This window comes from Rana temporaria, chromosome 4 (genome assembly GCF_905171775.1).
Source record: "Rana temporaria chromosome 4, aRanTem1.1, whole genome shotgun sequence".
NCBI lineage: Eukaryota > Metazoa > Chordata > Amphibia > Anura > Ranidae > Rana > Rana temporaria.
The window spans coordinates 23,744,235-23,767,721 of NC_053492.1; the positions used below are offsets into that span (position 1 = coordinate 23,744,235).

The 23,487-nt window shown below is 45.5% G+C and overlaps 1 protein-coding gene across 1 annotated transcript in view; it reads right to left on the bottom strand.

Moving 5' to 3' along the window:
* Positions 1-9,523: 9,523 nt before the first annotated feature.
* Positions 9,524-23,487, bottom strand: part of ELP3 (elongator acetyltransferase complex subunit 3) — a 210,073-nt gene continuing 196,109 nt past the window's right edge. The window contains exon 15 of the mRNA XM_040348125.1: positions 9,524-9,756. Within this exon, the coding sequence (XP_040204059.1) occupies positions 9,680-9,756 (77 nt within the window). The 3' untranslated portion in view covers positions 9,524-9,679. The remainder of the gene's footprint in view (positions 9,757-23,487) is intronic.

Below are 23,487 nucleotides of genomic sequence, written 5' to 3' on the forward strand. Positions count from 1 at the left end.
TACTTGCGCCACCGGGTGTCACTGTTCTCAGCCGCAGCGCTACCGCTCTGTGTCCTCCTTGTTCCAGGCTCAGACTGAATGAGCTGTACATCACAGAGGAAGGGACGCCCCTTCCTCCTATGAACCTGACGCCCCGCCCCCCCCTCCGAAATGGCGCGAATTTCGTTTATTTCTCATGCACGCGCCCGCGCGCGCGCCCGCTATCGGGGGGGGCCATGCTGGAAGACACCAGGAGTCCTGCTTTGCCGGATACAGCGCAGCCACAGGTAAGCTCTTAAAGCACCTCTTTCCGGACACAGAGCGGGCTAGGGGAAGTTCCATCCTTCAGCTGCCTGCGGTCTGACACCCAGCCAGGTAGGAACTTTTGGTAGGTTAAGACCTAAGTTCTAGAAAGGTATAGGCCCACAGCCCCCTTTACCCACCTAGCGCGCAGTCAGATGGTTACCTGCAAACAGACCAGGGAATCTAATATTTGGGGGGTAAAATATCCAGACCATCCTGTCTTTCCTAGACATAGTGACCTCAACTGCCAATGCCAGAGCATACACAGGCTAACCTCCCCATAGATCCCTGGAGGGCCTGCTGTCGAACCAAGTCCCGCAGGCCCCCCCCTCTTACCTGCTCCATGCCGCAGGACTTTGCACAGCAAGCGGTCCAATCTTCCCCCATCTCCGTGGGTAGCGTACTAGACCTTCAGGCCCTGGGTTCCTATGAAGGATCCACTGTCCTGGGCCCATATAGCACTCTGGCAACAGAAACTTTAGGCCCCCAAAGGTTTCTAAGTTCTGGGCCCAGGGTCCAGCTCTCTAAAAAGAAAAGCATTATGGGCTATACCCCAAGGGTTTGGGGTCCGGTTACTGACCACTTTAGCGCTGAGGCCTTTGGACAGAACCGGTTAGCTCACCTAATCCCAAGGATGTGGAGGCAAGCTAAACCATGACCAACACCTAAGACACTGGCGTAAAAACTGAGGTACTCCTCCTATGGGAGGGGGTTATATAGGGAGGGGACTTCCTGTTTGAGATTGCCAGTGTCCATCACCTGAAGGTACTCCATATAACCCACATAGTAATGAATATGCCGCTCTGTGTCCCGTGATGTACGATAAAGAAAAATGTTTTCCTCAGTTTAGGCCGATACGTATTCTTCTACCTATTTTTCATTAAAAAAATTGCAATAAGTGTTTATTGATTGGTTTGCGCAAAAGTTATAGCGTTTACAAAATAGGGGATAGTTTTTATGGCATTTTTATTAATATTTTTTTTTTTTACTAGTAATGGCGGCGATCAGCAATTTTTATCGGTACTGCGACATTATGGCGGACACTTCGGACACATTTTTGGGACCATTGGCATTTTAATATCAATCAGTGCTATAAAAATGCATTGATTACTATAAAATTGCCACTGGCAGTGAAGGGGTTAACACTAGGGGGCGAGGAAGGGGTTAATCATGTTCCCTGGGTGTGTTCTAACTGAAGGGGGGTGGGACTGACATTGGGAAATGACAAATCGCTGTTCATACATTGTACGAACAGACGATAGGTAATTTCCCCCCCCTGACAGGACCGTTTACACACACAGCTCCCGGTTTTCGCTCTGTAACGAGCGATCGCGGGTGCCCGGCGGTGATCGCACCCGCCGGGAATGCGCGTGGGGATCAGGGGCGAGCGGGGGAATTTCTGACAACAAATGTTTGAGAGCTGGTTCTCAATTCCGATCATGTGCAGCCATTTCCGATGCACAAAAGTGCTGCGCATGCTAGGAACCAATTTGACGCATGCTCGGAATCATTGTACTTAATTTTTCTCGGCTCGTCGTAGTGTTGTACGTGTCCGCGTTCTTGACCATCGGAATTTCCCAGCAACATTTGTGCGACAGTGTGTAAGCGTCCTTGGGAGGGGATTCAAGGAATTTCTGTCAGTTGCAGTGTTGCCACCCTACCAGACTGAAATTTACTGACAAACCACACAAAATTTACTGGCACAGCCAAGTTTTTACTGGCATTTCCAAAAGTTTAAAAATTACAGATTTAAGTGCAAATTTCAGTATTTAGGCTACAAAAAAGTACAATGTGCAATTAGCAATGTGATTTAAGGTACATATTAATGCAAAAAAAAGAGATTTTTAATACAGCTTACCTGTAAAATCTTTTTCTTGGAGTACATCACGGGACACAGAGCGGCATTCATTACTATATGGGTTATATGGAGTACCTTCAGGTGTAGACACTGGCAATCTCAAACAGGAAATGCCCCTCCCTATATAACCCCCTCCCATAGGAGGAGTACCTCAGTTTTGTAGCAAGCAGTATGCCTCCCAAAATGGTCCTCAAAAAAGAGGGGTGGGAGCTCTGTGTCCCGTGATGTACTCCAAGAAAAAGATTTTACAGGTAAGCTGTATTAAAAATCTCTTTTTCTTTATCGTACATCACGGGACACAGAGCGGCATTCATTACTATATGGGATGTCCCAAAGCAATGCTTACAATGAGGGGAGGGAGAACATCTCCAAGACAAAAGGATTTAATTTAGAGATATACTCAAATCATAATAAATCCAACTTAGTTGAGAAAAATAAAAATTTTAAATTTAACTCGAACAAGAGGAGCCCCCGGAATCCGAGGGTCTCAAACTGCAGCCTGCAGCACTGCCTGCCCGAAGGCAGTATCAGTATTCCTTCTTACGTCCAACTTGTAGAATTTTGTAAACGTGTGGACAGAAGACCAGGTTGCCGCCTTGCAAACTTGAGCCATAGAGATCTGGTGGTGTGCTGCCCAGGAGGCGCCCATGGCTCTAGTAGAATGAGCCTTTAATGATACTGGAGGAGGCAACCCTTTCAAGCCGTAGGCCTGAGTGATTAATTGCTTAATCCACCTAGAAATGGTGGACTTTGCAGCTGCCTGCCCCTTCTTGGGCCCATCCGGTAGAATGAACAGCACATCTGTCTTCCGGATCTTCTTTGTAGCTTTAAGATAGGCCTTCATGGCCCTGACAATATCCAAGGTATGCAGCAACCCTTCCTTTCTGGAAGTAGGTTTAGGGAAGAAGGATGGTAATACCAAATCCTGGTTCAAATGAAAACTGGATATGACCTTCGGAAGGAAGGAAGGATGAGGGCGGAGAACGACCCTGTCCTTATGAAAAACAAGATATGGTTCCTTACAGGATAAGGCTGCCAGCTCCGAAACTCTTCTTGCGGAAACTATGGCAACCAAAAATACTAACTTCCTTGTCAGTAGAACCAAAGGAATATCAGCCAACGGCTCAAACGGTTGTTTCTGTAAACTTGACAGAACAAGATTTAAATCCCACGGACAAAGCGGGGATTTAACTGGAGGTCTAATACGTAAGACCCCTTGAAGGAAGGTCTTAACCAGCGAGTGGGTGGCCAGCGGCCGCTGAAACCACACTGACAGAGCAGAATCTGTCCTTTGATTGTGCTTAATGCCAATCCTTTATCCACTCCTAGCTGGAGAAAACGTAATACTCTATCGATGGTAAATTTGCGAGAAAGCCATCGCTTGGACTCACACCAGCCTACATAGGCCTTCCAGACCCTGTAATAAATCACCCTAAAGACCGGTTTCCTGGCTCTGATTAGGGTAGAGATTACTTTCTGAGACAGACCTCTACCCCTGAGAATCAGGGATTCAGCTTCCAGGCCGTCAAATTTAGATGCCGTAAGGCAGGGTGGAGGATCGGACCTTGCGATAGCAGGTCTGGCCGTAGAGGAAGAGTCCAAGGGTCTCCCACTACCATCCTTAAGATTAGTGAGTACCATGCCCTTCTGGGCCATGCTGGAGCTACCAGGATGACTGGTATGTGCTCCACCCGGATCCTGCGCAGCAGGCGGGGTAGTAACTGGAGCGGGGGAAACGCATAAAGAAGTTTGAACTGATGCCAAGGGCAAACCAACGCATCGGTTCCGCAGGCCATCGGATCCCTTGAGCGGGACATGAACCTGTCTAGTTTCTTGTTGAGTCTCGATGCCATGATATCCACGTCCGGCACTCCCCATCTTTGGCAGAGTGCTTGAAAGACTAGTGGATGCAGAGACCATTCCCCCGGCCATAGAGTCTGGCGGCTTAAGAAGTCCGCCTGAAAGTTGTCCACTCCTGGAATGAATATTGCCGATATGCAGGGCACATGAGCCTCTGCCCATAGAAGAATCAAGCTCACCTCTCTCTGAGCGGCTTGACTCCTGGTTCCCCCTTGGTGATTTATGTGTGCCACGGCCGTGGCATTGTCCGATTGAATTCTCACCGGGAACCCCTGCAATTTTGACGTCCAAGCCCTGAGGGCTAGTCGAGCAGCTCTGAGCTCCAAGATGTTGATGGGCAACTGCTTCTCTGGCTTTGCCCAAGTACCTTGGCGAGTGCAACCATCCAAAATTGCTCCCCAGCCCGTCAGGCTGGCGTCTGTGGTCACTATCTTCCAAGCCACTGGGCTGAAAGACCTCCCCTTCAGTAGATTCTGAGGGTCTAACCACCAACACAGACTTTGTCGGACTCTTGATGAGAGCGGCAACGGGATATCCAAGGCCTGTGGCCTTCTGCTCCATGCTGACAGGATGGCTGCCTGTAGGATGCGAGTGTGGCTCTGGGCGTATGGTACCGCCTCGAATGTGGCCACCATCTTGCCTAGTAACCTCATACATAGGCGAATAGTCGGTTCTTTCTTGCTTAGAACCAGTAGGATTAATTCCTTGATGGCTTTTACCTTCCTCAGAGGTAGGAACACTCCTTGTTGTTCTGTGTCTAATCTCATGCCGAGATATTCCAACTGCTTTGTGGGCTGGAAAGCTGACTTTTCTCGATTTAGGACCCAGCCGAACCTCTCGAGGTATTGGACCGTGAGGGCCACTGCTCGCTCCAAGCCGGGAGACGAGTGATCTATGACTAGGAGGTCGTCCAGGTATGCTAGGATCGTGACCCCTTGGATCCTTAGTTTGGCTAGGATTGGAGCTAGGACCTTCGTGAACACCCGGGGGGCCGTAGCCAACCCGAAGGGAAGCGCCACGAATTGGAAGTGACGCGAAGCCACCATGAAGCGTAGATATCTTTGATGTGGCTGATAAATTGGAACATGAAGGTAGGCATCCTTTATGTCTATGGACGCCATGAAGTCGTCCTTCTGGAGTGTGGCAGCTGCTGACCGCACGGATTCCATCCGAAATGAGCGGATCTTTAGATATGCATTTACCATCTTTAGGTCCAAAATTGGCCTGACATCTCCATTGGATTTTGGGATGATGAATAGGTTGGAGTAGAAACCCAGCCCCTGTTCCAGGACTGGTACCTCTACTATTACTTCCTGGGAAAGTAGATGATCTAATGCCGATCTTAATGCGGCTCCCTTTTCCGGATCGTTTGGAATCCTCGACTTCTGGAAATGAGGAGGAGGAAACCTTAGGAAATCTAATTTGTAGCCTGTGGCCACGGAAGACCGTACCCACTCGTCGGGAATGCTGGCTTCCCAAATCTCTGAAAAGAGTCGCAGCCTTCCCCCCACCTTCGTGGGTGGGGGCGCCCCTTCATAAGGTTGGCTTGGGGGCTGGTTTTGCTGGTTTGCGAAACCACTGCCTTTTGCCTCTAACAGCCTGTCCTTGTGATCTGCTGTTGAAGCCGAAGTTTGCTTTTGCAGGAGGCCGTCGATACTGCTTGGCATTAGAGGGCCCCTGCCCAGGGGAATACTGTCGTTTAAACGCAGGTCCCTGAACCTTCTTCTTAGTTGGCAAGAGAGTACTCTTGCCGTTTGAAATGGTCTGAATGTATTTATCTAGGTCTTCTCCGAAGAGTCGTCCTCCATGGAAGGGGAACCCTACCAGGAGCTTCTTGCATGGGGGCTCAGCCTCCCAGCTTTTTAACCATAAGAGTCTTCTCATATGGATAAGGGATAACGATAAACGTGACGCTTGCTGGATAGAATCCTTGATTGCGTCTACCGTAAAACATATGGCCTTAGGGACATTTTTTCTGCCTGCTGGGCCGGAATAAGTTTAAGCATCTGCTTAAATTGATCCGATAATGCTTGAGCGACCCCAATCGCAGCCTCTCCGTGGGGATGTCTAGACCTTCAGGCCCTGGGTTCCTATGAAGGATCCACTGTCCTGGGCCCATATAGCACCCTGGCAACAGAAAACTTTAGGTACCCAAAGGTTTCTAAGTTCTGGGCCCAGGGTCCAGCTCTCTAAAAAGAAAAGCATTATGGGCTATACCCCAAGGGTTTGGGGTCCGGTTACTGACCACTTTAGCGCTGAGGCTTTTTTGGACAGAACCGGTAGCTCACCTAATCCCAAGGATGCGGAGGCAAGCTAAACCATGACTAACACCTAAGACACTGGCGTAAAAACTGAGGTACTCCTCCTATGGGAGGGGGTTATATAGGGAGGGGCATTTCCTGTTTGAGATTGCCAGTGTCTACACCTGAAGGTACTCCATATAACCCATATAGTAATGAATGCCGCTCTGTGTCCCGTGATGTACGATAAAGAAACATATTTCTTATTTTATTTTCGATATATGAAGTAAGTAGCTCAGGCACAGGACAAGTAGATTGGGTCAGGCACACACATATGAAACCGACTCTCACAGTGACAATGACAGATAGATCACCGACACAACATGTCCCCTCCTGAGTCACAGCGAGAGTCACTCTCCATGCCAGGTGATCCTCCAGTCCACTCCAGTCTAAACAGCACTGACAGTCCCGCCCCTGGCCTGTCTTGCTCCCGACGCCACACACAAGGCTCTGGCCGCTCTGCTTGGCTCCCTTGCACTATGACATCACAGGACATGCTCAAGCACCGCCTCCACCAGAGCCAGCCTAACACACTGTAGCAGGCATTCAGATGGTCTCGGCTGACTCGGGACCTAGCCAAGTGTCACAGCCATATTTTTTTACTGGCAGGAGAAAATTTCCTGTTTTTTACTGGCTGCCAATAAAAATACTGACGGTTGGCAACACTGGTCAGTTGGCATGTGAGGCAGCTGGTGGGAGTCTGTCGTGGGGTGATTAAGGTGGCTGGTGGAAGGGGATATATGTAGAGGGGACATAAGAGAGCTGTGAGATTGGGGAATACCATCTGACCAACGCATGTGCCCAAAGGCAGATGAAATCCTTTAGACACCACCCCATTATTTCATACCCATGCTGGGATCTGAAGGCCCTTTCAGGTGGCCATACACTATTCCATTTTCTCATTTAGCCAACAAGCTGAACTAAAAGAACTGACCCTATTCCCTCACACACACTTGAGGTGGATGGGGAATACTCCACGCTGTACAATTGTTGGAAACTCCCCCGCAGTCAGAATACACAGATCAGAGCTGCAGCCACTGGATGCATCCACTGATCGAGCAGCTTTTTATCCAACAGGACGGTTGAACAGAAGTCGATTGGTATTTTATAAGGCAAGACAGAGGAATCACTGAAACACCACATCCCAATAAACTGGAGATTAGAAAGGGGGGGGGGGGGAGAGCGGTAACAAACCTTGGGACTTTTGAGGTGTTATGTATAAAGACTAAAAATTTCACTTACCGTATTTTCCGGCGTATAAGACGACCTTTTGCATCTAAAATAATGCCCCAAAAGTCGTGTCAGACGGCGGCCATCCATTATTCAAAAGCCGCGCCTCCTCCTCAGACTGTTCCGTGATAGGCGGAATACTAATTTTCCCAGAAGAGCCTCTGTTCAGTGTTCCGCATATCACGGATGTCCTCTCATTCTCGGGCTCGTGCTGTGAAGGAGGCGCGGCTTTTTAATAATGGATGGCCGCCGTCTGTACGCTGTAAACAGGAGAAGGTAGGGAATGGAATGGCACAGTGAGGCATGTAATAACGGCACAGCGAGGCATGTAATAATGGCACAGCAAAATTTTAGCTGGAAAATTAGGGGGTCGTCTTATACGCTCGCAAATACGGTACATAGTGTAGAAAGTTGAATTTTATTACAAAGATAAAAAAACATGAGAACAATATTTCATCCATATCAAAAATCATGTGTTCTATAAAGGAGCATACATTACAGAGCGATTGAGTTTAAGTCCAGATTCTGCGCATTTGGCCTTAGTTCTTTCCGTTTTTTTAAATCTCTTTGTTGTCTATAGCATATAAAACGTCACACCGGAATCTCCTGAGGAAGATCTATCGAGCGAAACATGTTGAGTGGTAGTGTCTGTAATTTATGCCCCTTTGTAGAACAAGTGATTTTTGATATGGTAAGAAATATTGTTTTCATGTTATTTATCTTTGTAATAAAATTCAACTTTTTATACTATGTAAGTGAACTTTTTAGTCTCTATACATAATGGCTCAAAAGTAGAGAGGTTTGTTACCGCTCTCCCCTCCTTTCTAATCAGAAATCGATTGGTAGTTCAACTTCTGTTCAACTACACTGGCCACCCATAGGTCGAAATTCAGCCATACCCTGACCCATGACCCAGACAAATTTAAATCCATCTATGACCACCATGAGTGTTAAACCACCACAGGTTGAGCACCAGGAGCTTCCAATATCAGGCCAACTTCAGGCCCCTCACAGTAGCACACAGTTTTAACATCTGTAATCAGGACAAAATACAGGAAGAGAAGCAGAGTACTTTATTGGGACCTGGAGGGGAGCCTCTCTGATGGACACAGAGATGGCTTCTGTTAGAGAGTCTGTTAGAAAGAGCCCCCAGACATACTACAGGAGACGGTCAGAGACTGCAGACATAGTACAGGAGATGGTCAGAGACTGCAGACTTAGTACAGGAGATGGTCAGAGACTGCAGACACACAGTACAGGAGATGGTCAGAGACTGCAGACACACAGTACAGGAGATGATCAGAGACTACAGACTTAGTACAGAAGATGGTCAGAGACTACAGACTTAGTACAGAAGATGGTCAGAGACTGCAGACTTAGTACAGGAGATGGTCAGAGACTGCAGACACACAGTACAGGAGATGATCAGAGACTGCAGACACAGTACAGGAGATGATCAGAGACTGCAGACACAGTACAGGAGATGATCAGAAACTACAGACATAGTACAGGAGACGGTCAGAGACTGCAGACATAGTACAGGAGATGGTCAGAGACTGCAGACTTAGTACAGGAGACGGTCAGAGACTGCAGACCTAATACAGGAGATGGTCAGAGACTGCAGACACACAGTACAGGAGATGATCAGAGACTGCAGACACACAGTACAGGAGATGATCAGCGACTACAGACATAGTACAGGAGATGGTCAGAGACACATCAGTTCTGGGCGGACACGCACCTATGCTCGGAACACTAGTTCTGGACGGACACAAACAAGGACAGAAGGAGGGAGGGGAGAACTCTGCCACTTTGGCGCCCCCACCTCTGCAGGCGCCTGGGTGCAAAGCACCCTGTGCACCCTGCCTAGGATCGGCCCTGTCTGTAATTCACTACCAACAATAGTTTCAAGGAATTCTTCTCTTCGTAACAAATTTAATCAGAACATAAGAAACAATATAAATTGATATTAAGTCAAAAATAACAAGCAGCATTGACCAGTTGTGCGTTTATTTGAATATAAATAAGATACACGGCTCTGTCCTCATAGAAAAAAAGGCAAAGGAAGATCGAGAAAGGAAAATAATAAAACAAATATCCAGATACAGATGCATAAGCAGAGATTGATGGTCATAGGTGTCCCCTCCTCTCAGTCCAGTCTCTTCACCATGTATGGCCCCTCTAGCTCATAGCCGATTTTTCTGTAATAGTTTCGGGTGCCAACACCTGGAGGGGAAAAAAGAAAACAAGTCAGAAAACTGAAAAGCAGAAGTATAAAAAAAACTTGTTGTCATGGAACCTGACAAAATCCAAGATCTGCTCTCATTCCCTATAAAAATCGAATTCTTAAAGACAACAGTGCCTTTACTATGCAGTGCCAACTTCAGTGACAGCTCTGAGTCTGCTAGGGCTGCTGTAATTACACCCAAGATGGTGGGGCCCAGCAGCAGTCTCAGGGGTTTGGATGTCTACACTAGGGAAGCCTTTATAGGTAAAGAACATGCCTAAAATATATTAAATGCACATACAGTACATTATACTCCTATGGGAGGATTGATGATGAAATGAATGGCCTGGCAACAGGTTCTCTTTAAGGTGTACAGCCAGTCCATTCAAAACAAATGCATTTCCTTAATGCTGTGCACATTAACATGTGATAACATGGTGCATTAGTGCTCCTGCATAACCTTAAATACTGCTATAGTGTTTCCCCTGAAAGCAAGACCTACCCTGAAAATAAGACCTACCTTGGTTTTACAGGAGGGCTACAATAAAAGCTCTACCCTGAAAATAAGCCCTAGTTTGAAGTGGTTGTCTCCTCCTCTTCTCCTGCCTGTCAGGGGGGGATCTCGGCCCCCCTCCCTCTGCAATGCCAGGCTAGGATCTTGGAAGAGTGCTCAGGTGGGCTATGGCAGCCTAGAGCGGCACTACAACAAGGTACCCGACACAACAGATTACAGAAACGCACACCTTTCCCACCATATATACTACTGTAATAGAGAGGACTCTAGCAGCCCACAACCACTTTTACTTCACTTCACACAGGGGATTCCTGTCAGGCAGGGAGGGAGAGGGGTAGAGAAGACAGCACATTAAATAGCAATCCCTACCCCGAAAATAAGCCCTACTGTGTTTTTGGTTGCCAAAATGAATATGAGACCCAGGCTTATTTTCGGGGAAACACGGTAGTATAAATACATAGTTCTGTCTTCCTATTACAAAAGTAGCTTCACGCAATCCATAGCAGTGTGAGCCAGTTAGGCCACTGCTGCTTTGTACAGTGCTAACCGTGTGAGCATGCTCACTGGAAGCGGGAATCACAAGGATGATCAGATCATTACGTTCGTACTCCTCGGTTGTTCAAGCAGCAGGTTGGAGAAGAAAAAAATTATGCCTAAGGTTGGAGAGCTTCAACCACCATTTTTTTTCGATTTTGACTTTAAGCAAATGGGTCTTCACCAGCACTCTGCAAAGGGTAGATGTGGTGGGGGATAAGGAAAAGTGCTGAACCATGCTATGATGATTTGTGCTGCCAGATAGAATAAAATGTATACCGTAAATGACATGCACCATGGCACCACTCCAAAGCTCAATCTGCAGGGAGCAGCTGCGGATGTTTTGGCCACTAAAGGCACACATTTCACTCCTGCAAATACATCCAAATGATGGGTAATGATAATACTACAGCATACAAAGTCATTTGTATGCTGTAGTAAAAGCCAACAATTGGATAATTGTGAGCTTTCAACTTTGTGATAGACCCTTTTCTGTTACAGTATCTATAAAGATATGGTTTTACCAGTTTGGTGTGAAGAAACTCAAGTTGCCTGCACAGAGCCCTGACTTCAACCCTACTGATCAACTTTAGGATGAACTGAACCGCGAAATGTAAGCCACCAGGCCTTCTGACCCATCACTAACACCTCAACCCTACTGACTGCCTTTGAGATGACTTGGAATCCCAATTGTGAGCCATGTCTTCACATACATCAATACCTGAACCCCATTAAAAAACCTTTGGGGTGACTTGGAACCCCGATTGTGAACCAGGTCTTCTCATACAACATCAATACCTCAACCCTACTGAACACCTTCAGGGTGACTTGGAACGCCAATTGTGAGCCAGGTTTTTTCATCCAACATCAATACCTCAGGCCCAGTGAATACCCTTTGGAAGACTTTCCATTTGTGAGCCGGGTGTTCTCAGCCAACATTAATACCTTGACACTACTGAACACTTTTAAGATGACTTGGAACACCAATTGTAAGCCAGGTTGTCTCATTCAATGTCAATATCTCAGGCCTACTAAACATCTTTGATATGACTCGGAATGTGAATTGTGAGCCAGGACTTGAATGCCTTAGCACTACTGAACTTTGGGATGACTTTGAACACCAACCATGAGCCGGGCCTTCTCACTCATCATCTACAGTGGCCTTGCAAAAGTATTCACCCCCTTGGCTTTTTACCTATCTTGTTACATTACAGCCTTTAGTTAAATGTTTTTTTTTAATCTGAATTATACGTGATGGATCAGAACCTAAGTTAATGAAGTAAAATTAGAAAAAATATATACATAAAACAATTTTTCAGAAATAAAACACTGATAATTGCCATGTGCGTATCACATAAGTCACATAATTAGTGAAATGATGTCCACCTGTGTGCATTCTAAGTGTCACATGATCTGTCCTTACATAGACACACCTTTCTGAAAGGCCCCAGAGGCTGCAACACCTAAGCAAGAGGCACCACTAACCAAACACGGCCATGAAGACCAAGGAACTCTCCAAACAAGTAAGGGACAATGTTGTTGAGAAGTACGCCAGAGTAGGTGGAAGTGGGCGTGAGCCATGCTCATGAGGCATGACACCATGCAAATGATGGGCCAAGCGTCATACAAGTACTTAAAACGAACGGCGCACGCGCCGTCCCGTGGACACAACCCAGTGCGCATGCCCAGAATCACGTCGAAACAACTCCCTAACATACGTCGAATCACTGTCTACGACGTGAACGTAACCTACGCCTAGCCCTATTCACGTACTAAGTAAACAACGTCAAAAACGACGGCTGTGTTCCCTGGTCCATACCTTTGCATGAGTTGCGCCTCCTATATGGGGAATAACTTTACGCCGGACGTAAGTCTTATGCATATTATGCGCCGGGCGCAACTACGTTCGTGAATCGCCGTATTTCACTCATTTGCATATTTGAATCGAAAATCAATGGGAGCGCCAGCGTAAATATGCGCCCACGATACGCCGGCGTAGGAAAGTTACGTCGGACGGATGAAGCCTATTTTCAGGCATATATTGGTTTCAGAGTCCGGCGCATAGATACGACGGCGCATTTTAATGCTTATGGGTTTGTAATGGGATGTCCAACAAGCTTCACTTATTAAATCACAAACAGTACATCGATGGCAGGAAAGTGTTGGCAAAGCTATAAGAGATATTGTTATTTATGATGAAGCCAGCCCATGACACTGCCGCTTTCACACTTTAAATACAGCAGTTCTACTCTAAAAACACAAGTATTCATATATTAGCAGGATAAGGAAGATACACAATAAATGACACCACTAATTCAAGCACCACAGTTTTAATAAAATGGGTTTATTTTCTCCAATGCAGAGAAAGAAGCAGCTATCACAATGCTCCATCTGTGCTAGGTTCATGCAGTGTGGAGAGCTCTTATTTCCATTAACGGCAAACGGCAACTTCCCAAAACGGCACGGTACAAATCAATATTTCCTATCTCAGACTACAAGGCTGAGTTTCCACATGTGCACCGAGCTGAAATACAGACTGAAATGACTGCGCTTTATTAAAAAACAAAAAGTAAATGCAATCTCCCGTAAACATCTGCTGCTTTCTGGGGCTTTAGATAAAGCAGACCTAAACTCCAAGTTTAATTTCGTTTTAAAGAGAAGGTAATAATCAATATTGGTCAATTTTTTTTTTAAGTTTCAAAACTTGCAAAGTTGTGTTTTATATGCTATATGACAAAAAATCCGGCTCCAGGCGGCACCCATGACCCATCATAGTCTAGCCCAAGCTGACGGGTACGTCCTTGGCGGATGGCACTGCGAGTGAAGAGGGAAGAGCCCAGCGCCGAATCCCCGTCTGTCCGGCGGGCATGGGAAATGTGGCGTAAAGGAGGGAGACAGGGTGCATCACCCCTGGAGAAGTTTGTTGACCATCTCGTTGTTCCGAAACCATGGCCGTTAATATGGGGATATCCCACCTTTGGTATTATAATGGACTTCACTCTACTGGGAAGACTTTCCAGAAGATATTGGAAAGTGTTTTTTTTTTTTTTCTGAATTGGCAAAAATTCTAACAAAAAAAATCACATGTGAGATCAGGTACAGCATGCTGGGAAGACTTGGCTCCCATTGGCATTCCAATTCATGCAAAAAGTGTTCAGTAGGGTTGATGTCAGGGTTCTGTGCAGAGGACATGAGTTTCTCCACACCAAACTGGTCAAACCACGTTTTTATGGAGTTGGCTTTATAGACAGTCACACAAAAGGAAAATCACTAGCTGGAGTCTATGGTGGACAGGTCACTAGCCATGGTGGAAGCCTAACAGAGCAAGGAATACGTTTTATAGCTTCTGATGTATTCAGATTCATATCCAAGGAAGCATCCCTGTAGAGGTCAATGCCTCTCGTAGGGATAAGCAAAAAGTATAAACAAATGAAGGGATTTTGGGATTCCTTTGGGTTCTACATTATCATCTATGGTCCTATATTGGCTCTGTGGATCTTTGCTCACTACTGTGCTAACAAAAAAAATGTGTGGGGGGGGGGGGGGTTATATATGCCATGTTTGTCAGTGCATATATATATATATATATATATATATATATAGATTTACCACATGATAACCGACTCCTCAGTGCCCCAGCCTTTTTTGGGGGGGCCTAGTTCATTTGGCCCTGGTGACTGGGGATGGGGGGACTGTGCCCATTCAGGCCACACGTGGACAGCAATCACTTTTTAATAATATTGATGTTTTACAAAGTTGGTTGATGTATTAAAAATTGTGTTATTTGTTATTTTATTGTTGTCTTCTGTTTACATATGTTCTGTTAGATCACCATGCTCCTGAAGAAGCGTTAAGGCTGCTTTCACACCTAGGCGTACTGAATCGCGGCGTTTTGTCACGCGAATTGCGGCAGCAAATAGCAGCGTTTTGTACCGCGATTCGCCGCGATTGTGAATGCAGCCTCACCCCCTCTATGGAGATGGTTCACATCTCCTATGCCGAACGCCGAAAGACGCCTGAAAAAAAGGTCCGGGACCTTTTTTCAGGCGTCAGGCGTCCGGCGTGGAGATGTGAACCATCTCCATAGCCGACCATGTAAAATCATCCCTCCAGCGTATGAGGGGCGGCTGCGGCCTAGGTGTGAATGCAGCCTAAGACACGCGAAACATGTAGAGCAAAGCAAGAAAATACTTCTGCATATCGGACCCATACAGTATTTAAGGCTATTTACTCCATATTTACATTGTTCAACCAGTATTGATTGTTGGTTGTGTATTTCTCTTATTTGAGTGTTCTAACATTATTATAGTTTTTGGATGTGATTTTTAGAGCTTTATTTTGGGCTGTGTACCGACTATTATATAAAAATACTTTTTTGTATTACTGTATTTTATAGAATTCTATAATAATAATAATAAAAAAACAACTTAGATTTTTACACAAACTACCCATGTGCCGTTTAAAGTCCAATTTCTTAGTGTAATTTAATGTCCATCTTCAAATATCGGGACGTTGGCACATTTATACCGGTGCATCCACGGTGTCACCCTGTGAGGATGCACCTTTAAGCAATTCCTTTCATATATGGCTTATATGACGACCTGTAATTTAGGAGATCCAATATTTCAGGTGAGAGCACACCCAAAAGACACGATTGGTGGAAGTGTTTTACTGAGTGGCTTACATGCAGTTGTTGGAAGATTGCATTGTAGGGCTGATGGATACATGTTATAAGTGATTTTTGAACCACACGGATTGCGGTTCATCCATTATACAGTACATGGATGCTTTAGCATTATTTATGTATATGTGTGGTCACTATTGATAATATTATATGGTTTGTTCACATTTGATCACTTTATGTTATGTAGTGGGTTGTACTAATCAATTAATTTGGATATTTAGGGATTGTGTATTTAGGAGTGCGACACTTTATTATAGTGGTTTTAAAGGGTCAAGGTTTTTTTTTTAACCTTTATGCATTCTGTGCATGAAGGTGAAAAAAAAAAACCTTCGCTGTGCAGCAGCCCCTCCTAATACTTGGAAAGTAGCAAAGGACGGATGGACAGCCGCACACCAAAGAACTCTTGAGTTGTCTTTATTGAAGGAACATAAGCAAACACCGCAAATACACAGCAGAAATCAAAAACAGCCGACGCGTTTCACACTTGGTTAGTGCTTATTCATGGCCTAAGTACAACTAAAACACACACAAAATAAATAGTGCTAACAGAAGACATGTGACCCGAATTAGCCACTAGTGGAGGAGAGCCTATGAGTAGAGGCAATACTTCAGCTGTGGCAAAATCAGAGTGCACTTGTGTGGATGAAAGGAAGCAATGAAATTCAAAAAAATCATCAGGTGCAAGGTGCAAGTAAATCAAATGTCACTGAAATAATAAACAAGGCAGCAGTGAAAAAAAGTGATGATACATTGATATTAATGCGTATCTTGATTCATATGTGGAATACGAATATGATGAAAATTGAAATAATATAATATAATGTATATGATCACAACGTGTAAAAAATCCCCAAAGAAGCTGCAAGGAAAACGCACAACGTGCTGGTTCCTGTAGCTACTAAATAGAAAAACATATGCTAGAGTAAAGTAAAGAATGTGCTGTGGGAGCAATAAAAAGAGTGGGCTCCTAATGTAAAATATCTCCAAAACAAAGGGGAGTATAATAGATGAGTGTAGCATATAAATGTATGAGCTTATCTAGTGACCAGCAGGTACTGTGTGAAATAGTGGCTTTTACCTAGCGTGACTGCAGAAATTGTAATAAAGTTTCTGCAGAAAAATTATGTGGAGAAATATTTGCATAAAGCCTAAATAAAATAAGCGAGTGTTCGAATGAAAAAGATGAAAATAAGAAGTTGGTAAACCTGTGAACTAATATGTATTAGTGCACTGAGGATACATTGCAATCGGGTGCCCGATAAATAGTATCGTATGTGGGGAACAGTAGCGGTGTATAGCCTCCCAGTGGTCATGTAAACATGAACTAGTGAAAACATATGGAGGCGGTCTGTTCTTAGTAGTTGGTGATACATACAGGCTGGTGTATAAGCATAAACTAATATTTTGTTATATGATTGTTGAAAACGGCTGCACAAGTAAAAATTAGATCAAATCTAAAAATAGAATAAATATATGAACATGGCCAGAGGGGGTTAGATGGTGCATGGTAAAAAAGAAAAAACATGTGCACGTAAATGCACATGAACGTACGTGCACATATGTGCGTACGTATAAGTATATTTGTAGTGTAAGGCGGGGAAATAAAATACAATACAGTATGGTAGGTACTAGCTAACAAAGAAAAAACGTGCACGTAAATGCACATGAACGTACGTGCACATATGTGCGTACGTATGAGTATATTTGTAAGGCGGGGAAATGAAATGAAATTCAGTATGGTAGGTACTAGCTAACAGATACATGAATTTAACTACTTGGGACCCGCGCTATACTCAATTGACGGCGACAGCGCGGATCCCAAAATCCAAGTGGACGTCAATCGACGTCCGCCCCTTTGGGCGGTCCCCGCGAGCGCTCCAGAGCGCGCAGCGGGGAAAATCTGTGTTGGCCGTGTCCCTTGGACACAGCCAATTACAGATCGCCGCGAACGGCCAATCAGAGTGGCCGTTTGCGATGCGATCTGTGCGGCCAATGAGAGATCATCTCTCATTGCCGTTTTACACAGAGACAGCGGTGCTGTCTCTGGAGAGGAGACCGATCTGTGTCTCTTGTACATAGGGACATAGATCGGTCACCCCCCCCAGTCACCCCCCTCCACCTACAGTTAGAACACAATGCAGGGAATACATTTAACCCCTTCCTCACCCCCTAGTGTTAACCCCTTCAATGCCAGTCACATTTATACTGTAATTAGTGCATATTTATAGCACTGATCGCAGTATAAATGTGAATGGCGCCAAAAATGTGTCCGATGTGTCCGCCATAACGTCGCAGTCCCAATAAAAATCGCAGATCGCCGCCATTTCTAGTAAAAAAAAAAATAATAAAAAATAATAATTCTGTCCCCTATTTTGTAAGCGCTATAACTTTTGCGCAAACCAGTCGCTTATTGCAAATTTTTTTTTTTTTACCAAAAATATGTAGAAGAATACGTATCGGCCTAAACTGAGAAAAAATAAATATTTTTTTTTTTTAAATTGGGATATTTATTATAGCAAGAAGTAAAAAATATTGTATTTTTTTCAAAATTGTCGCACTTTTTTGTTTATAGCGCAAAAAATAAAAACCGCACAGGCGATCAAATACCACCAAAAGAAAGCTCTACTTGTGGGGAAAAAAGGACGTCAATTTTGTTTGGGAGCCACGTCGCACGACAGCGCAATTGTTAGTTAAAGCGACGCAGTGCCGAAAGCTGAAATTTCACCTGGGCAGGAGGGGGGTATATGTGCCCAGTAAGCAAGTGGTTAAAGGACCTGGAGTGATCCGATAGGACCGATACTAAAGATTAGATGTAACAATCCTCCTGTCCTTAGATATAAAGAGTGATAAATACACCATTACTAGCCAAGGTGCTGTCAACACGCCTCAACACTGTAATTCTTTCCCTAATACACATCGACCAAGCGGGATTTATGCCAGGACGAAATACCTCATTTAATCTTAGACGACTATTCATCAACCTTCAGGCCCAACACGACAACCCAGGTTCCAGAATAGTGGTTGCCTTGGATACAGCCAAGGCGTTCAACTCAGTGGAATGGGGGTACCTCTGGAAATGCCTCGCAGGGTTCGGACTGGGCCCCAAATTTATACAGTGGGTAAAGCTACTATACCAGGCCCCAGTGGCCAGAGTCCTGGCCAATGGCTGGCCCTCAGACCGATTCCCTCTGCGAAGGGGCACGAGGCAGGGCTGCCCCCTGTCGCCGCTGCTATATGCTTTGGCGGCAGAGCCCCTAGCGATCGCCATACGTACACACCCAGACATCACAGGTTTCCGAAAGGGGGAGGTGGAGGAAAGGATTAGCACGTACGCAGACGACACACTTTTGTATCTTGACGACTCTACTGACTCTCTCCCTGTGGCTCTGGCCCTGATAGAGCGCTTTGGCGCCTTCTCGGGACTCCGAATCAACTGGGATAAGTCCCAAATACTCCCTCTTGACAGCTACCCGGCGAGAGCAGACAGGGCCCTCCTTCCTCTACAGAGAGTCGCCGAAATTAAATATTTGGGGATCCGGACCACCAGAGACCCGGCAGACTATGTCTCGTTGAATGTCACGCCACTGTATGATATGCTAAAACAGAGGACCCAGGTCTGGGCCCGGCTCCCGCTGGGTGTCACAGGCCGTATAAATCTCGTGAAAATGGTTTTATTACCCAAGATCTTATACATGGTGTGGCACTCTCCGGTGTATCTCGTGCTTAGATGCTTTAAACTATTGGAAACTCTCCTCAAACCGTTTGTCTGGGGTGCTGCAAGACACAAACTCCCATGGCACAGACTCAAGAACCCGACCGATCTAGCTGGACTAGCGCTACCCGACTTTAACGCATATTACCTGGCGGCCCAGTTGTCACAGGTATTTCATATTGACAAAATAGACAAGACTAGATTCCTCCGCCTCCAATGCCCACCATGGACCCAACCGACAGAAGACCCCCTTGTGGCGATAGCAGGGGGGGCTGGACCAGCGGGAGATCGCCATTCCCTGCTGTTTCATTACAGGAGAATCTGGAGCGTGGTTTCAGACAGACTGGGCATCTCATCCCCACACGGCTATACCTCCCTGTGGCACAATGCTGCTCTCCCGGAGCTGAGGCTCATGCGGGATACTGTAGCATGGAGTTCTAGAGGGATATACAACCTGGCGCACATTACCAGGGGCGGAAAGCTCAAATCCTTCGACACACTGCAAACTGAATATAACTTGCCTGACCATATGCTGTTTAGATACGCCCAACTCCGCCACGCCTTCCGAGCCCAGTTCCCACAGGACGACCTAGCACTAGCCGACAACCCCCTCATGGCAGCAATTAAATACCCTGACCACAAGAAACTAATTACCCAGTTCCACACTATGATCACTTTACCAGGCGCGACAGTGTCAGCATACGCTCTAAAACCCGGTTGGGAGGGGGAGGTGGGCCCCATGGAGGACGATGAGTGGAGCGATGCTTTAGATGCCTGTAAACTCGTATCTCCCAAATTATCGGACCGCCTCACACAAACCTTTATCATAAACAGGGCCTACCTTACACCTCTTAGAATCTCCAAGTACAAGAGGGACTTCCCCGCTACTTGCCCGATGTGCAACCACGACACAGGCACCTTTTTCCACCTGATATGGAAGTGTACCAAAATCCAGGCCTACTGGGAGCAGGTAGTGAAATTCCTCCATGATAAGATGGGGTCCCCTATCACCCTACAGCCAAAGCCATGCCTGCTGGGGGTCTTTCCAAACGCGGAGATGAACAAGTTCACTAAGATATTTTTACACAAAACGCTTTTTGCAGCCCGAAAGGTTGTGGCACGGGTATGGATGAGACCGGACCCTCCGGAACTCTCCCATTGGCTAGCAGAAGTTAACTCTGCTCTACCATACAAAAAGCTGATTTATTCACACAGGGGATGCCCACAGAAATATGAGAAAGTGTGGAGCAAATGGCTGGAATCCCATGCAACATGTGTATAGGGGTGAATGGGTACCACGGAGGACCACATGGCCCGAGATGGAAATGGGAGGAGGGCTGGGAACCGGGGGCAACAGGGTCTGTAGTCTGTACTTCTGCAACGGGTCACTGATTCGGTGGACACCCGACTTACCAAGAATGCATTACCTATTTTCCCTTGTAGCTTTGTTCATATGCACACTCTCCCTGAAGTATTTAATGCTTATTGGAAAATGTACACTGCTTGTATACCTTGTACAATGTTTTTTTGCTCAATAAACAGAGTTTTGATTTAAAAAAAAAATACACCATTACTGTATGCATGTAAAGGAGAACCCCCCCCCCTTTTTAAATAACCCAGATGGCCGGGTACAAAGTGCAGCCGTGTATGAAAAAAGAGTACTTAGTAAAAAGAAAGAAAAACAATTATTCTTTCATTAATATAAAGGTATCTTAGTGTACAGAGAAATATGAAAGTTGCAGCAGAAACTTGCAGCGGAAACTTTTTAGACAACTGGGAGTTGCTGTATAAAATTAATACATAATAGCGGTTAATTAATATAACTCTTTCTAAAAAGTAATAAAAATGAACATATAGGCCGAGAAACCTTACCCATAGGTGCATGGTGTATATATATACATGTCTGTACATCGTTATATGGGTAGCAATTGATTGGGCATGGATGGCTTACTGGTAGGAGATAGAAATCTGAATGCAAGGTGAGTGAGAAATGCAGGTGAAAATACAGAATGGCTGATTGGATGCATTACTCGCAAAAGGACCAAGGAGAGGGAGAGAGGAGTGTACAGTATATGTAAATTGAAGGGGGACCAGGTGTGCAGTATGATAAACGACATGGTAAACATATGTAAGACAGAGAGAGAGCATCAATGAGGATGTGGAAACGGCCGGGTGCGGGGGATCGATTGTGTCAGTCATAATAGTGGGAAACATCCCATTGGAAGTTCAGGCCTGCGGGAATTCTGGTATTGAGAAAAAATATCCAGAAGACTTCGCGTTTGCAAAGTAACCTGAATTTATCTCCCCCTCTGACCGGACAGACGACTTTCTCGATGCCCTGTATGTGTAGGCTCGAGGTGTCTGAAGTGTAATCGGTTCCAAAGTCGGGCCACAGTCGTATTGTGGTCTTTCTCGATGTCAGAGGTGGTCACTAAGTCTGTCTTTAAGTCTTCTAATAGTGCGTCCTACATACTGCAAATTGCAGAGATCACAGGTAATAACATAAACCAAATGCATGGTGTTGCAGTTAATAAACTGCTTGATGTTGTGGTCTCTGTCGCCTGAACAAGAATGTACTACTGGTCCAGTTTTAATATGGGGACAATACCTACATCCCTTAAGACCACATTTGAAAGTTCCCTTGAATGTGAGCCAACTCTCTTTTGTGGGGTTAGTGCGAAACAGGCTAGGTGACAAAATGCTCCCTAAAGTAGGTGCCCCTCGGCTGACTGACTTAATGCCCTTGGCCAGAATGGTTTGATATGCTGGGTCATTGTGAAGTATCGGTAGATACTTGTTGACAATGCGTCGAATACCATCAAACTCTGGGCTGAAGGGAGTAGAAAAAACAGGAATGGTATTGTTAAGGGACTGTAACTTTTTGGAGTGTTCTCTTTTATTACACATGAGAGCGGACCTGGGTATTAGGTTAACCTTTGAAAGTGCCCTATTGATGGTTTTGGCTGGGTAACCCCTTGCTTTGAATCTATGGGCCATATCAGAAGATTCAAAAGCAAAGTCCTCCGTGTTGCTACATATGCGTTTAAGTCGCAAAAACTTGCCAAGAGGAATACCTCTTATAGTGTGAGATGGATGGGATGAGTCTGCACGTAAAAGGGCATTTCCTGCCGTGCTCTTCCTAAACAGACCAGTTTTAACCCTTTCTGACATGCCAGTGAGTTTGAGGTCTAGAAAGTCTATTGTGGTGGACTGAATGTTGCCAGTAAATCTCAAGTTCAGATTATTTTCGTTGAAGTATGCCAGCCAGTTATCAAGGTTAGCATGTTCATCAGAGGTGACTAACAGGTCATCAATGTAGCGAACATAGAACACGGTGTCGCCACGGTGGGGGCCATCACATCCAAAGGTGCGGGACCTCTCCCACCACCCCATAAAGAGGTTGGCGAGGGAGGGAGAAAGTTTGGCTCCAATAGAGGCCCCGCATCTTTGGAGGTAATAGACCCCGTCAAATGTAAAAAAGTTATGAGTGAGTAGATAATCTAATGTGAGTAAAATAAACTCTTGTAACGCCAAAGAAAATTTGCCTGAGTCCCTAAGAAAGTGAGCCACTGCTGCAAGCCCCAAATGATGGGGGATGCATGAATACAGACTGGCTACATCGCAGGTAATCCATCTGAATTTTTCGTCCCATGTAAAACCATCAAGAGCCTGTAGGAGCTGCTGGGTGTCCCGAAGGAAGCCCGGCAGTTCTGTAACTAGAGGCTGCAGCTGTTCATCAACCCATTCACCTAATCTCTCACTAAGTGGACCAATGCCGGCTACAATAGGTCTCCCTATAAGGGGATGTAGACCTTTGTGCACTTCAGGTAGATGGTGGAACACTGGGGTGATTGGGGATGAACAAAAGTTTTTCAGAATCTGAGAAAATGCCGGCCTGTACTCCCCTGTCAAGAATGGTAGTTAATACTTTGGTAAAGGGGACTGTGGGATCCGATTTGAGCGGTTGATAGGTATTGGAATCTGATAACTGACGAATTGCTTCATTCTTATACATTAGTGAATCCAACACAACTACAGAACCACCCTTATCAGCATTACGAATCACAATGTTAATGTCCGTTTTAAGTACATTCAAAGCCATTTTCTCTTTGGCAGATAAATTGCCAGCAGACTGGCGTGTGTGGCAGGTGCGGGCCAGGCGTGTGAGATCCCTCTCAACAAGAGATTGAAAAGAGTCGAGCTCCTTGCCTCTGGATCCCAGTGGGTAAAAGTTTGATCTCATCTTAAATGATATAGTACTATATACATCAACTGGATCCACAGGA